General features: G+C 39.4%; 5 protein-coding genes and 2 long non-coding RNA genes across 8 annotated transcripts; 4 read left to right on the plus strand and 3 right to left on the minus strand.

Moving 5' to 3' along the window:
- The first annotated feature begins 43 nt into the window (after window positions 1-43).
- On the plus strand, window positions 44-1779 carry LOC123469383. Of its 2 annotated transcripts, XR_006642638.1 has the most exons (5): window positions 44-185; window positions 256-671; window positions 742-1109; window positions 1170-1422; window positions 1490-1779. It is a non-coding gene; the product is annotated as an uncharacterized LOC123469383 (long non-coding RNA). The 2 variants fall into 2 exon arrangements; XR_006642637.1 differs by having other exon boundaries at window positions 742-1422.
- Window positions 1720-2886, minus strand: LOC116936636 (lysM and putative peptidoglycan-binding domain-containing protein 3). Its single transcript, XM_032943845.2, has 3 exons — window positions 2660-2886; window positions 2389-2587; window positions 1720-2314 (listed from the first exon to the last, which is right to left on the minus strand). Exons 1-3 carry the CDS (start codon window positions 2731-2733, stop codon window positions 1811-1813), a joined length of 777 nt encoding a protein of 258 aa, XP_032799736.1. The 5' UTR covers window positions 2734-2886; the 3' UTR covers window positions 1720-1810.
- Window positions 2887-3063: 177 nt separating this feature from the next.
- LOC116936640 (protein KRTCAP2 homolog) lies at window positions 3064-3770 on the plus strand. The gene is made up of 4 exons (XM_032943850.2): window positions 3064-3166; window positions 3221-3375; window positions 3433-3563; window positions 3630-3770. Exons 1-4 carry the CDS (start codon window positions 3163-3165, stop codon window positions 3733-3735), a joined length of 396 nt encoding a protein of 131 aa, XP_032799741.1. The 5' UTR covers window positions 3064-3162; the 3' UTR covers window positions 3736-3770.
- LOC116936638 (tRNA wybutosine-synthesizing protein 3 homolog) lies at window positions 3754-4810 on the minus strand. The gene is made up of 4 exons (XM_032943848.1): window positions 4413-4810; window positions 4172-4342; window positions 3947-4108; window positions 3754-3884 (listed from the first exon to the last, which is right to left on the minus strand). The coding sequence occupies exons 1-4, from the start codon at window positions 4593-4595 to the stop codon at window positions 3780-3782; spliced, it is 621 nt and encodes a 206-aa protein (XP_032799739.1). The 5' UTR covers window positions 4596-4810; the 3' UTR covers window positions 3754-3779.
- A 147-nt stretch (window positions 4811-4957) lies between these two features.
- Window positions 4958-8274, plus strand: LOC116936624 (E3 SUMO-protein ligase PIAS2). Its single transcript, XM_032943831.2, has 5 exons — window positions 4958-6430; window positions 6497-6793; window positions 6867-6984; window positions 7706-7842; window positions 7955-8274. The coding sequence occupies exons 1-5, from the start codon at window positions 5116-5118 to the stop codon at window positions 8110-8112; spliced, it is 2025 nt and encodes a 674-aa protein (XP_032799722.2). The 5' UTR covers window positions 4958-5115; the 3' UTR covers window positions 8113-8274.
- LOC116936644 lies at window positions 8155-8721 on the minus strand. Its single transcript, XR_004401791.2, has 2 exons — window positions 8606-8721; window positions 8155-8535 (listed from the first exon to the last, which is right to left on the minus strand). It is a non-coding gene; the product is annotated as an uncharacterized LOC116936644 (long non-coding RNA).
- Window positions 8722-9116: 395 nt separating this feature from the next.
- On the plus strand, window positions 9117-12531 carry LOC116936622 (neurofilament heavy polypeptide). The gene is made up of 6 exons (XM_032943830.2): window positions 9117-9298; window positions 9381-9736; window positions 9807-10124; window positions 10225-11819; window positions 11886-12034; window positions 12091-12531. Exons 2-6 carry the CDS (start codon window positions 9388-9390, stop codon window positions 12428-12430), a joined length of 2751 nt encoding a protein of 916 aa, XP_032799721.2. The 5' UTR covers window positions 9117-9298; window positions 9381-9387; the 3' UTR covers window positions 12431-12531.
- Window positions 12532-12635: the final 104 nt, after the last annotated feature.

The raw sequence follows: 12635 nt of genomic DNA on the forward strand, positions 1-12635 counted from the left end.
TTCAAGAAAATTTCGTTACCAGTTTATTTGATACCTCCCAAAGACCACTCCACTGCTTGACTCAACATGGCGACAATCAAGAATCGTTACATCCTACCACGAAACTTGGGAGAATAGTTTACAAGATCATTTTTACTTCAAATACGATTCAATGTTTCGTGAAGACCTGGCGAGCCTTTGTACAAGTTAGTCGTATCCTTGTTTCCTTTTTGTTTCTGCATTTTTTTTTTTATTATTATTTTTTTTTTGTCATAGCATCATCAGGAGAGCATCGGGCTTTCCAGGGGATTCCATGACATTATCGAGCTAGAAATTTCGACAATAGTCGTCAATAGAAAAAGCGGTTTGACGCCAAAGAGCTACTTCAAATGCAACTATACAGATTGTCTTGGCCCACTGTCAAAGCGCTTCTCGCATCTGCGTCCGTCGATCGCCCACTTTTTGCAATATCCCTCTAAAATGCGCCACTACGGCGACTAGCAAGGAGAACCGCTCACGAGCAAGCATCCAACATAATTTCTTCACACCTAAAGAAATTTAGTTGCATTGCTTAGCATGAACATGCTGGGAAAACAAACTGGAAGAGACCTGATGACTATCCATTTTATGCTTCAGGAATTTACAAAACGTGCGTGAGAAAATGGGCAGTCGACTTTGCCCATATAACGCAGGTAGTGCATTCATTATTTAAGTAAGCCATGCTTTTTTAATTTGAAAAAGTCTTGTCTATTCCCGATGTAGTAACCTTGAAAAACCGTTACCCTCCATGTTTTTGTTTGCCGACACAGCATATCAGCATATTAGGCATAATCGGTGCACGGAATATAACGTTACAAAAAACGTTGTCCGGAGAAAATTGCGTTTTGTCGAAGCTGTAGGTCATCACGTCGTGCACTAATTTTAGAGCACTTTATTCCCGTTGTCGATGCTGACTACGATGGAATGACGGCTTGAAACTTTCGATTAGAAAGACTTTTCATCTGCCTATGGGAGTCACGCTCTTGACCTGTCTATTCACTTCGAACTCAGCGGCATCATTCTCATCATCAGACTCCCATCAATCTTGTTACCAGAGGTTGTTGTCCTTTTCGTACGTCCGCACTATATCAGTAAGTAGAAAACTGGCTATCGTATCTTTTGTGACGAATTTAAAAAGAAATTTTTTGCAGTGCTAACGGATCTAGAATGTTTTTTAAGTGATAGAAAAAAAAAAACTACACGCATAATCTCTTTCAGCTTAATTAATTTTTTCATGAGCCTATACTCGGAAAATCAACTTGAGATGCCATTTTGCTGATTCATCATCAAATTATTATGCAAAAGACCATTTACAAATTACATGGAAACATTATCGAACTGTAAGTGCTCATTTTCAACATCTTTTCCCCTCACCGATGCCGATAATTGCTGTTAGTGAAGCAGGTAAGCTAATACTCCTGTATGAGTTTGTCAACTGATGAGGAGTATTTTTACGTAATCTAATTTGCAGTATTTTTCACGGTAATCGGAACATTCAGTATCGAAAGAAGCAAAGAGTGCCTTGTATCTGGCGAAATAATCATTCCACAAATTTATCCCAAAATCAGCAACTTTAAGTCAACGAATACGTCAGATCCCTTGAAAACTATCAATCTTTAGTTTCAAGCGCATCTTGTATGATCCAGTGCATACAACGCATCCCTTTAATGCTCGAAATTAAAGGGATGCAACATTACAAAACACATGGAATTAAAATGTATCGTTCTGTAACAATTATCAATACAGTTCATGTACAGAATAGTAAACACATAATCTGGACAAGTCAGGCACATCATAAGGCATTAGAGACATTCAGTGAAGCGACCGTCTCCTCGTGAGTAGAAGCTCTCGTCGATTTATGCAGATTCAACTCCAAATAAAGGAAATATAACAGAGGGCAGGCTAGAAGCACCAACAGTGCCATACCAAGGATATGTGACCAAGAAAGTCCACAGTCGTCACCTTGGCAGTCAGTTCTGTTTGGACGAACAGTCCGCCGCAGGCGTTCGGAATCAGGGATGAACGTAGAGGTTGCAGGATCGTTACTGTCAATGTCATATACTCTTGCTTTTTCTTTCAACCGTTGAAGATCTTGGTCCACTTGTTTCAAGAATTCTAGTGAATTGGAAGGTGTGAAATTACCAGATTTGTCATCTCCAAATGAAAGAAGGCTTGCTTTATCATTGGGAAGTTTTTCTGTCAATGAAGAGTGCTGACGAACTGGAATTTTTATGGTTCTTCTGGCAAAGAATTCTGTTTCCTTCTGAATGTTATTTGCAAGCTTCAACTCAAACACCTAAGAATATATATTTTTTTTAATATTAAACAATACCAACAAGTTTTTAAGTTATTAAAGTAACACAATCATACTGTGCACCGATAGTGAAGGGCTAACCCTTGCAATGTCTCCTTTGGTTTGATTAGATGTTCTCTATATTCCCGTTGAACATCAGAAGGACTGGAAAGAGATAAATGGGAAGCTGAACCAGGCCAACGTTCTTTTTTTTTGTCAATAGTAGTTAGTCTTCGTAACTTGGTACCGGAGAGGGAATCATTGTCATCATCAGTACTACAACAGAGAAAAAAATTATAAGGTTAAGGCCTTTTAATGCATGTTATATACAAGGTAATATGCTAAAACCTTGAATCTTTTCGACTGGCCGCCTTTTCTTCATAGCTTATCAACCGGGAATATCCGTAGGATCGGTTTGTCATGTTCTAAAATTATTTCCATACAGCTATATTTACAAAATTTCTTCAGGAACAGTCACATTCACTGGAATTCTTTAGACGTTCCTTTTATCAAACGATAGCGTAAACTTATTCCATGTTGGCAAAAAAGAAAAATTCAATGTCAAACTTAGCTATCGATATGTTTTTGATCGATAGTTTGATGGACCATAGACCTTTATAAATAAAATGTAAACTTTTATATCCAGAATATTGATGTATGCCAAATTATACAAAAGAAGATCTTCCGTGTAAGTACGAAGGATTTTCCCTGAAGAAATTAAGTTTACTTTATGAATATTTACGTTTGACAATTGACAGGCCCCGCCCATATAGTGAGCTGTCATTCGGTTAGCGGGCAACACGGTTCTCTTCATAAAAACTGTAATATACAAAAAGAAGAAGAAAACAAATATGGGTAAGAAAAGTACAATTTTCTTTGAGGCTTTCATTAATTATTTGTATTTTCCAGCAATTTCTAGCAGTCAGTCTTTTATTTTGGCTTCTGTGTTATCATTATTGGTTTTTTCTGGGATGCAAATGTATAAACATTTACTGGTGTCATCCCAGCCACTAACACTTTTGGGTGGCTTCCTTGGATCCATTCTTTTCTCCCTCATTTTGACTGTAAGCTAGTAGCTTAGATTTATGCAATGTGCATAAATGTCATAATAATTATTTTAGGCTGTTGGAAACCTGGAATCCTCACTTTTTGGCAAAAGTTTCCAGACAAAGCTTTTCCCAGAGGTTATTATTTGCCTTGGAATTGCATTAACAGCTTCAGGAATGGTTCATCGCATTTGCACAACTGTTTGGTAAGACCTCAAGTAGTTTGGGATTTGAATTGGTACTTTAATTTGCATATTTTATATTCACATTAGCTTGGTGCTTTCATTAGTCCACTTATACCACATAAACTTGCTGTCTCAGAAGATCTATGGACAAAGTGTAGCTGTTCAAACTTTCACTACAAAGAAAAGGAAGTAGGGTTGTACAGTCATTGAATACATTTTTAAACCCTTTGTATTATTTCAATCCACTTTAATTTGTTGTATAAGATTTTGCTGAAACCTAGAAATCCTTTTGAAGTTTTCTTCCATTAGAATGTTTGCTTTTGTAACAACATGGTCAACATACTGCAAAGATCAAATTTTGTTTTTATCATTCTTTTGTCTAAAAAGATGACTTTGAAAATCACCTCAGAAGTTACTAGCAATTTGCCACTAGCTGATAAAGGAACTTCAATGCCATGGGTTGAACGGATTGCTACCATGATTTTTGGCCATTCTTGATGTGAATTTTTCCGTGATTTCAGAGATATGCCAGAATTTCTGAATCCTGCTTGTACTCCACAGCTTAGCTTTTTCAAAAATGCTTTTAAGATAAATTAATTGTTAAAGGTGAAATCCTGATGTGGAAATACCATAAGCTGTGCATCATCAAGGGTTCTACACTGGACATGTAGTACAAATGCCTCAAATTTGAAACTAAGATCTCCAATTGAAGTGTCAAGTTTTGAATATATTTCTTCCCATGAACACTTGCTATGTGATACAAAAACCCATTGGCAACCTTGTTTTTGGACAGACGGCTCCTAACATTAAACCAGAAATATTAGGAAAACCGAATTGCAACATGAATTAGAAGAAATGATTGTGCTTTACTTCTTCTGCAGTCTCTGCTAACACAACAATTCGTCCAGAGCAGGAACTGGTTGTGAAGTATTTTTCTGACAAATTAATACAATCAACTAGCTCTCTGATTGGTTCATCAATAGAGCCTTTCCTACTCAAATCTTGTCCTGCAAAAGCAGCCTGTTTATGATTTGCGAACATTTTTGCGGACATTTTTAAAACTAATAAATTGGTTCGTAATTATAGTTGCTTGGAACACTACTGCTGCTCTTGTGTGCTGTCAAAACCTAAGGTCGTTAAAACCAGTATCTCAACATTTTACTTCTTAATTAATTTATTGATTGATTGATTAAAGGCATAGGATATTTTTCACAACATCTCCAATGTCACTCACTGGCATGGAGTTTTCTTTACTTTTTCGCTAAAAACGCATGGCGATCGAAGGCGATTCAAACCCAAGATATCGATACGAACTCCTCCGTCCCTCCCTACGGGTTCCCATCCCTCTCTTTGGCATAGGAATAGATTTTTTTTTTGCTTTTGTTTTCTCTGGGGAAGGCCAAGCAGACATTTCTTTCCACAAGAACATATATTGCACCGGATGGCTTGTGCGTGTGAGTTAAGTGTGTAGTCAGTACAGTGTTTTTAAACTTATCAGTTGAGGGAAAATGATACATGATTTTGAAGTTTTTCTTTCTAGCATGTAACTGAGATTAACAATTTTAGCATCGAAATGTCGGAAACTGAAGTATTAAAAAACATGGTGATGAGCTTTCGTGTCTCGGAATTGACTATGTTGTTGAGTTTTGCTGGACGTAGTCGATCAGGTCGGAAAACAGAATTGCAGATGCGAGCTCTGGAACTGATCAAACTACGGTCTTCACCTATAAATGCCAAAGTTCGCGAACTATATCGGTCAATTCAACAACAAACAGTGGCAATGGGACAGAGTGCTACAGAAACCACACCACCTTACATTGGTGCATCAACCCGATCAAGCTCATCTCTCTCTCCATCCAAATCTAGTAATTATTCTGAAATGGAGAGGGCTGCACTCCAAGGAAGAAATCCTTACATCCATACCAGCGGTCTGCCTTATTCAACAGGTTACACTTCTAAGCAAGCTGTGTCTGCCGGTGGTTCACAACCATCATTTCCAGTTCACCCTGATGTCCGTTTGAAGAGATTACCATTCTTTGATTCAATAGCAGAACTTCTTCGACCTTCTAGTTTAGTTCCCACTGGAAATTCTCGATATCATGACACAAATTTTGTATTTCATCTCACACCACAGCAGGCAACAGACATAGCAAGTTCAAGAGATGCTAGACCTGGTTCCAAAATAGACTTCCTAAATCAAATTCAGATGAGATTCTGTCTTTTGGAAACATCCTGTGAACAAGAGGATAACTTTCCATCAAATTTATCAGTTAAAGTAAATAGCAAACTTGTGACTTTGCCAAATCCCATTCCAACGAACAAACCAGGCGTAGAACCCAAACGCCCACCGAGACCTGTAAATATAACTTCACTCTGTAGACTATCGCCGACAGTGGCAAATCAAATCAATGTGACTTGGTCTTCGGACATTGGTGGTAGAGGATATGTTATGGCCGTTTATGTCGTCCGGCGTCTCGCCTCCACCGATCTTCTCCAGAGATTACGAACAAAAGGCATGCGGGCAGCCGAGTACACCCGTGGTCTGATCAGAGACAAACTAGAAGATGCCGATGCCGAAATTGCCACAACGTCGCTCAAAGTTTCACTTGTGTGTCCGCTGGGGAAAATGCGAATGCAACTGCCCTGCCGAGCTACAACATGTTCCCATCTTCAGTGTTTCGATGCCTCTCTTTTTCTTCAAATGAACGAAAGAAAACCAACCTGGGTTTGTCCTGTGTGTGACAAGTCTATTCTTTATGATCAACTTGCAATTGATGGCTATTTTTCGGACATACTTAATTCTCAACTTCTTCCATCTGATATCATGGAAGTTCAACTCAACGTCGATGGAAACTGGACTGTGCTGTCTGCCAAAAAAGAAACGAAAAGTATTTTATTACTTCATTTTTGGGAAGGAAAGAATGACAGATTAACTTTCTATTATTATTTTGTAGAAAATACATGTGGAGAAAGCTCAGTTAACTTGGACGTCGTCGAGGAATTGCCAACTAATCCGACGAATCCAAAGGTGGAGACTATTGATGAAACAGAATTGGAATTAGTTTGCGAAGGTCCTCCTCCCAAGAAAAAAGCCCCTATGGTAGTAGACCTGACGCTTAGTAGCGACAGCGAAGAGGACAGTGATACTTTGATGAGTATCAAGGAGCGTATGCTTAGTCGCCAGCGTAGCTCCGGCAGTCAGTCAAGTTGTCCTGGTGATTCAGCCGACGAAAACGCAGCAGTTACCAATGGTATTGGGAGCTTATTCTTATTTTCAAAAACCGCAATCATTTTCATATTTTTTCCTTTAATTTTTTTTTTAAGCACCTGTTAACCTCAGCAGCAACGTGACTACGGTTACAGGGAGCAGTAACAGCAGTCTAAGTTCATCGGCATCGAATAGCTCTGCGAGACCTGCTCAAAACTTTGAATCCGCGTCAGGGTTAGTTTATTCCCCACCTTGTATTGATTTGGATGACGATTCTCTTTAAATTAAAAAACCAAACAAAAAACAGAAAAAAAACAAACAACAATCCTGCTATTTTCCTGTCATAAAGATGTACTTGAAGGGATCCATGTACCATCGTGCTTGAGTGACGTTCGCAAGGCATGCTTCTGATCCATTTGCTTCTGTGTTTGATTCGGTATAATTGATGGTTCACCTTCAAAGCCATGATTATACTGTTGTGATTATTCCTTCGCTATTCTAGATATCCAGAGTATCATGGTGTTGTGATTCATTTCCACGCTCCACTAGTTCTTTTTACAGGTTTCAATAAAGTCGTCTTCTCGGTTTTGCTTTTATGTTTTCGTTTGTCCGTTTCAAAATTCTTTGCCTCGGTTCGCAAAAAATTTCAGCATGACATTTTTATGGGTTGATTTTCTATTGCTCATTTCAAACTTCGCTCTAATTTTTTTCCCCTTGTTCTGGTAGCGGTATTTACTTTTTTAGTAATTTTTCTCGGCTTTTTCGCATGAAGTTTTCTTATTCGTTCATAGTCTGCCAACTTGGATGAATGGCATTCTTTTGTCATCATTATATCGTCGTTTTTTTAATTGTTAACTTCAATATTTGTTATACGTGATCCTCGAAGCGCTTTTGTCGAATCCATTGCATATTTAATTTTCCAGAATTTTTGGAATGAAATTAAACTATTTTACAGCGTTAACAGTCCACTCGCATACAATTATATGGCCGGGAGCAGTTATGGAAGTCCAACTTACTTTCCCTACAGTTCATCAACTACCAATGGACAAAATCTTTATGGACCATATTCCGGTTACGTCTATCCCTACGGAGGTATGTTCATGTTTTGTTTGTTTGTATTGTTTTGTTTGGTCTTGTTTTGTTTTTTCCTTTTTTTTCTTTTTTTCTTCTTTAACTCACTCAGATTTTTTGAAATTTTTTGCAGGTCCGAACGAGTTACAAAGCGTATTAGGAGACGGAATGAATGGCCACACGTTGCCGAGTGCAGCGTCCCAGCATCAATCCTCAAATAATTCGGTGCCACTTGCTAGAAATAATTATAGACGATCCCAATCCCCACCTGATGTAATATCTTTGGACTAGTTAGTTACGATGGAGGTAAAAATGTGTCGTCAGCTCGTCACATTTAATCTTTCAAAAAACACAACTTGTATTTTTTTAAAGTTTCTATTGCAAAACCCATGTAAAACTAAAATCATCTTTATGACTGTTTAGTTAATTTAATACAACTTTTGTCATTCTTAAGTTCGCTACACTGTAACTCGTTGCGATTCATTTTTACGTGATTTACTTTTAACCTGATTCCTCAAAAAAATGCTATTTTAAAAATGGTACACAATAGAGTTGCTCTCGTTTGGCGCAAGTTTTCGGTTTCCGTGCAGCTGGCAGAGTTGGACTGGTCTGGTTGGATTAAATCCATGTGTTGCCAACTCACTATAAATCATCATCCTTTGGCTTTCTGGTTTCTGGATACCTGGCTTGGCGCCGGGTTACCCACCAATTATTCTGGCGCGATAGTTTAAAAAATTTCATAACAAATACGAATTATAACATATTGCACGTATCCCGCCAGTACCTTCCGATTGTAGAAGGATAACTCGGGACCGAGCCCTGCCTCTAGGGCCCTCGCCTACGGTTCAATACCGATTGCCTGAGACCCGTTAAACTGCACCAACCTACCCAAAAAATGACTTATCAGTAGGTGCCTGACACTGTTGCCATTCTTTTAATTCTATTATAGAAATGAAATAAAATTACTTAACATAAAAATCACGAATGATTGCCTTATATATTTTTTTTCTTGTATTTAAAAAAGAAAAAAATACAATGTCTTACACTAAATGGAACAATATTTAAAGTTTTGAAAAAAACGGTGTAAAAATTGGAGCAAACGGGGCAGAAAGCGGTGTAATCGGGATTTTAACCAGGTTTTGTCATCTATTTCTTTTTTCTATCCCACCGGTTTTTAATCGGAAGCCATCCTGAACATAAATGGGCAAAAAAGAGACGTTACCCGATGAAACCGTGCCCAAATCCTAAAACGACTAAATAGATTGGCCAAAAAGCTGCCCGATTGATATGGGGCCAAGCCCCACGGCCCTACCCTAGCCGGCTTGCCTTTGTCTATCCGATCCAGTGAAAGAGACAAGAACACCAACTGGCAACTACCATTTTGGCAGACCGCGTATTTTATTCCACCATTGCTTTCCGCTCTCGAAGGTAACCACGTGTCTGTTCCTGCCACAGAAGATTTCAACAAAAAAAATCGGTAAGTTTCTCAAAGGAAAATTATACCGTTGTATTTACCAAGGCGTAATGAAACAGCCGTTTTGTTGTTAATACTCTGTTAGCGCAATAATGACTCGTTACGCCAGAGCAAACGGTTCTAAATCATGTAATGCTCGTGTGAGTGCAGATCCGACACCGTGGTCTGAAATGGTATCCCCTAACAAGCGCGCAGCCGAGAGCATCGATGACGATGACGTTACAACTCCTAAAAAAGAGAAAAAAACTCCCAAGAAGACTCCTAAAGTTGTCAAACTTGATCCTGGGACACCAAAATCACTAGCTGTTCTTAAGAGTCCAGTTCATGAAACTTCACCACTAGTAGCTACAACATCTGCTAAAAAAGTTTTTCGGAAAACTCCAGCGAAGCAGAAGGACACCAGCTCTGTTAATACTCCTGGAAATGCTAGCACCCCACAAGGTATGTTTGCCATTTTGTACCATCAAACATTTATGGGTTGACTGGTTATATTCCTTTTCTATTTTTGTAGCAGGAAAGCTTTCACAACCCAGTCCAGTTCAAACAAGGTCTGCTCGAAAGAAGAAAGCTGAAATTAATGCAACACTGGGTACCCCAAATAGTAAGGCAGTTTCTCCAACTAAAACTGTCAAAGGAAAAAATCTTAACTCAAAGACAACACCAAAAACCCAGAAAAGTACTCCTAAGGCTAAAGGAATGAAAAATAGCAATAAAGAAGACTTTAAACTTGAGCTTGATGATGAAATGGATTCTGATGATTTGGATTCTGATGACAATATGGTTGCTGATCATGATTCAGATGATATTGATTCAGATGATGAATTTATAGGTATAAATAACATGTGAACCAATACCCCCTTTTTTTTTTAGCTAATGACTAATATTCTGTTTGTTTAAATGAGAAATAATCCAGTGTTATCTATTTGTAGATGAAGAGCAGGCTGCAAAACTTAAAGCAGAACTTCAATCTATCATCAACAAACCCGTCAATAGCAAGTCAATCCTGAAGAGCACGAAAACACCGATTAAGGTAACGAAAGCGGCCGAGACTCCAATGAAGGAATCCCATGTATCCCAAAAAAGCCCAATTAAGGCGGCCACGTCGACAGCCAATACCCCCGCCAAAGAGACATCTGAGTTGGGTGACACTGCAGTTAACGGAACCTCTTCTGCAGTAAAGATGATTAAGACGGAAGCATCTTCTCCCGTGAAACAGGAAGCTCTTCGTACTAAAACTCCGACTAAGCAAACTCCAGCGAAGCAAACTGCGTCTCCAGGAACTCCAAAAGCAATTCCTGCTTCGATGAAAACTCCAGTGAAGGAAAACTCTAACCAGGTTAAAACTCCAGCGAAGGAGAACTCTAACCAGGTTAAAACTCCAGCCAAGGGAACCCCTTCTCAGGCTAAAACTCCGGCAAAGGAAACTCCTACCCATGCTAAAACTCCGGCGAAGGAAACTCCTATCCAGGCTAAAACTCCGGCGAAGGAAACTCCTATTCAGGCTAAAACTCCGGCGAAGGAAACTCCTATTCAGGCTAAAACTCCAGTCAAGGGAACCCCATCTCAGGCTAAAACTCCGGCCAAGTTAACGCCTACTCAAGCTAAAATTCCAGCGAGGGAGACGCGTACTCCAGCCAAGGAAACACCTACTGCAGCCAAAACTCCGGCTAAAACTCCAGCCAAGGAGAAACCTATTCCGGCCACAACTCCAGCGAAGGAGATGCCTGCTCCGGTTAAAACTCCAGCGAAAGATAAAACTACGGCCAAGGCAACGGGTTCTCCTGCACCGGTGAAAACTCCCAAAGAGCCTTCTTCGGCAGAAACGCTCGTCAAGGAAACCACTGCTACAGTAAAAACCCCGGCTAAACAAATTCTTGCTTCATCTAAGACTCCTGTTAAAGCCAAAGAAACTTCGACTCCAGCTAAGACGAAGAACTCACCGTCTCTGACTGAAATTTCGGCAGTGGATGCCATGGGTCAAGCAATAACCCCTGGACAGGATAAAGAGACTCCCGCGAAATCGTTGACCTTAGGAAACTTAAAATTGCCAAACAAGAGAGAACGAAGAGCTATGAAGAAGGCCAAGGAAAATCAAGCACCGGAAGAGTCGGGGGTTTCCGAAGTAGCTGGTGAAGCTACATCTAAGGATTCACAAGCTCGAGATGAACTCGTTGATGCAAAAGCAGCCAAAGCTCTAGCGAGGAAGTTAAGATGGAAACAAAAGAGAGATGAATTTAAAAAGGAAAGAGCTGCAGCGCAGGCCAAAAATAATGGAAATAGGGATTCGCAATTAAATAACGAAACCTCAATAATGGAAAAGGAGTCGAAGGGTGTAGATAATAAAACAGTCGTACACGACATGATGAAATATCTTACCTCTAGACAAATCGGACTGGCGTTAAATCGATCTCCGAAAAGTAAATCGAATGCCGCATTGGCCGAAGAAGAAAGATATGTCGAAGTTCGCAAGAAGCTAGTAGCCAGTGGGAAAACAGATGAAGAAATCGATCGAGATCTTCCTAGGGTAATTTTACCCATTTTTTTTTTTTTGCTCGTTTTGAACGGTTTAATAAAAAAAACTACTTTCTAGATAATGATGGCGATCCAGAAGCGTTTAGAGCAAACTCGATGCCTTAGGTGTCGTAAAAGGGGACACATGCAGAGAGACTGTCCTATTTCTGGGCTAAGACCGGTCAGCAAATGCTATAAATGCGGAGACACGACGCACACTATTAAAGAGTAAGGCAAAAATTTTTCCTACGTTGAAGTCTTACTTAATTTTATTTTTTTTTTAGTTGTTCCATCAAGGAAGAGGTTTACACCTATGCCGAGTGTTTCATTTGTCGCCAGACTGGTCATCTTACTCGAAATTGTCCTAGTAACCCAAAAGGGATTTACCCTCATGGTGGTGCATGTTTCAAATGCGGTGACAATAGTCACTTGAGCAAATTTTGTCCTGGTACCAAACGATCCCAGGAAGAAAAGGAAACGTCAGAAGTTATTCATAAGAAAGTTGTCGCTGGCGTACTGAACGTTAAACAATCAGCTGATGCTGACGTCATGGAGGATACCGTTGGACAGACTCACAACCAAACTCCAAAGCAAGGAAATAAAAAGCGAGTCGTGAAATTTTGATGCATTGACTAGTGGTGTTCTAAACGATTACGTATACACCATATGCTGTCCTAATCGGATTCTTGTGAATTGACTTACGGGAAATACACGGTTCTTCAAGACGTTTTCGTATTCATAAAATATTTGGCGGAAAAGTTTAAAATGTGGATGGTATAGTACCGACTATTTGTAGTGTATAGTGTGATACGTTTGATCTGTCTACGGA

Source organism: Daphnia magna, linkage group LG1 (genome assembly GCF_020631705.1).
Source record: "Daphnia magna isolate NIES linkage group LG1, ASM2063170v1.1, whole genome shotgun sequence".
Taxonomy (NCBI): domain Eukaryota; kingdom Metazoa; phylum Arthropoda; class Branchiopoda; order Diplostraca; family Daphniidae; genus Daphnia; species Daphnia magna.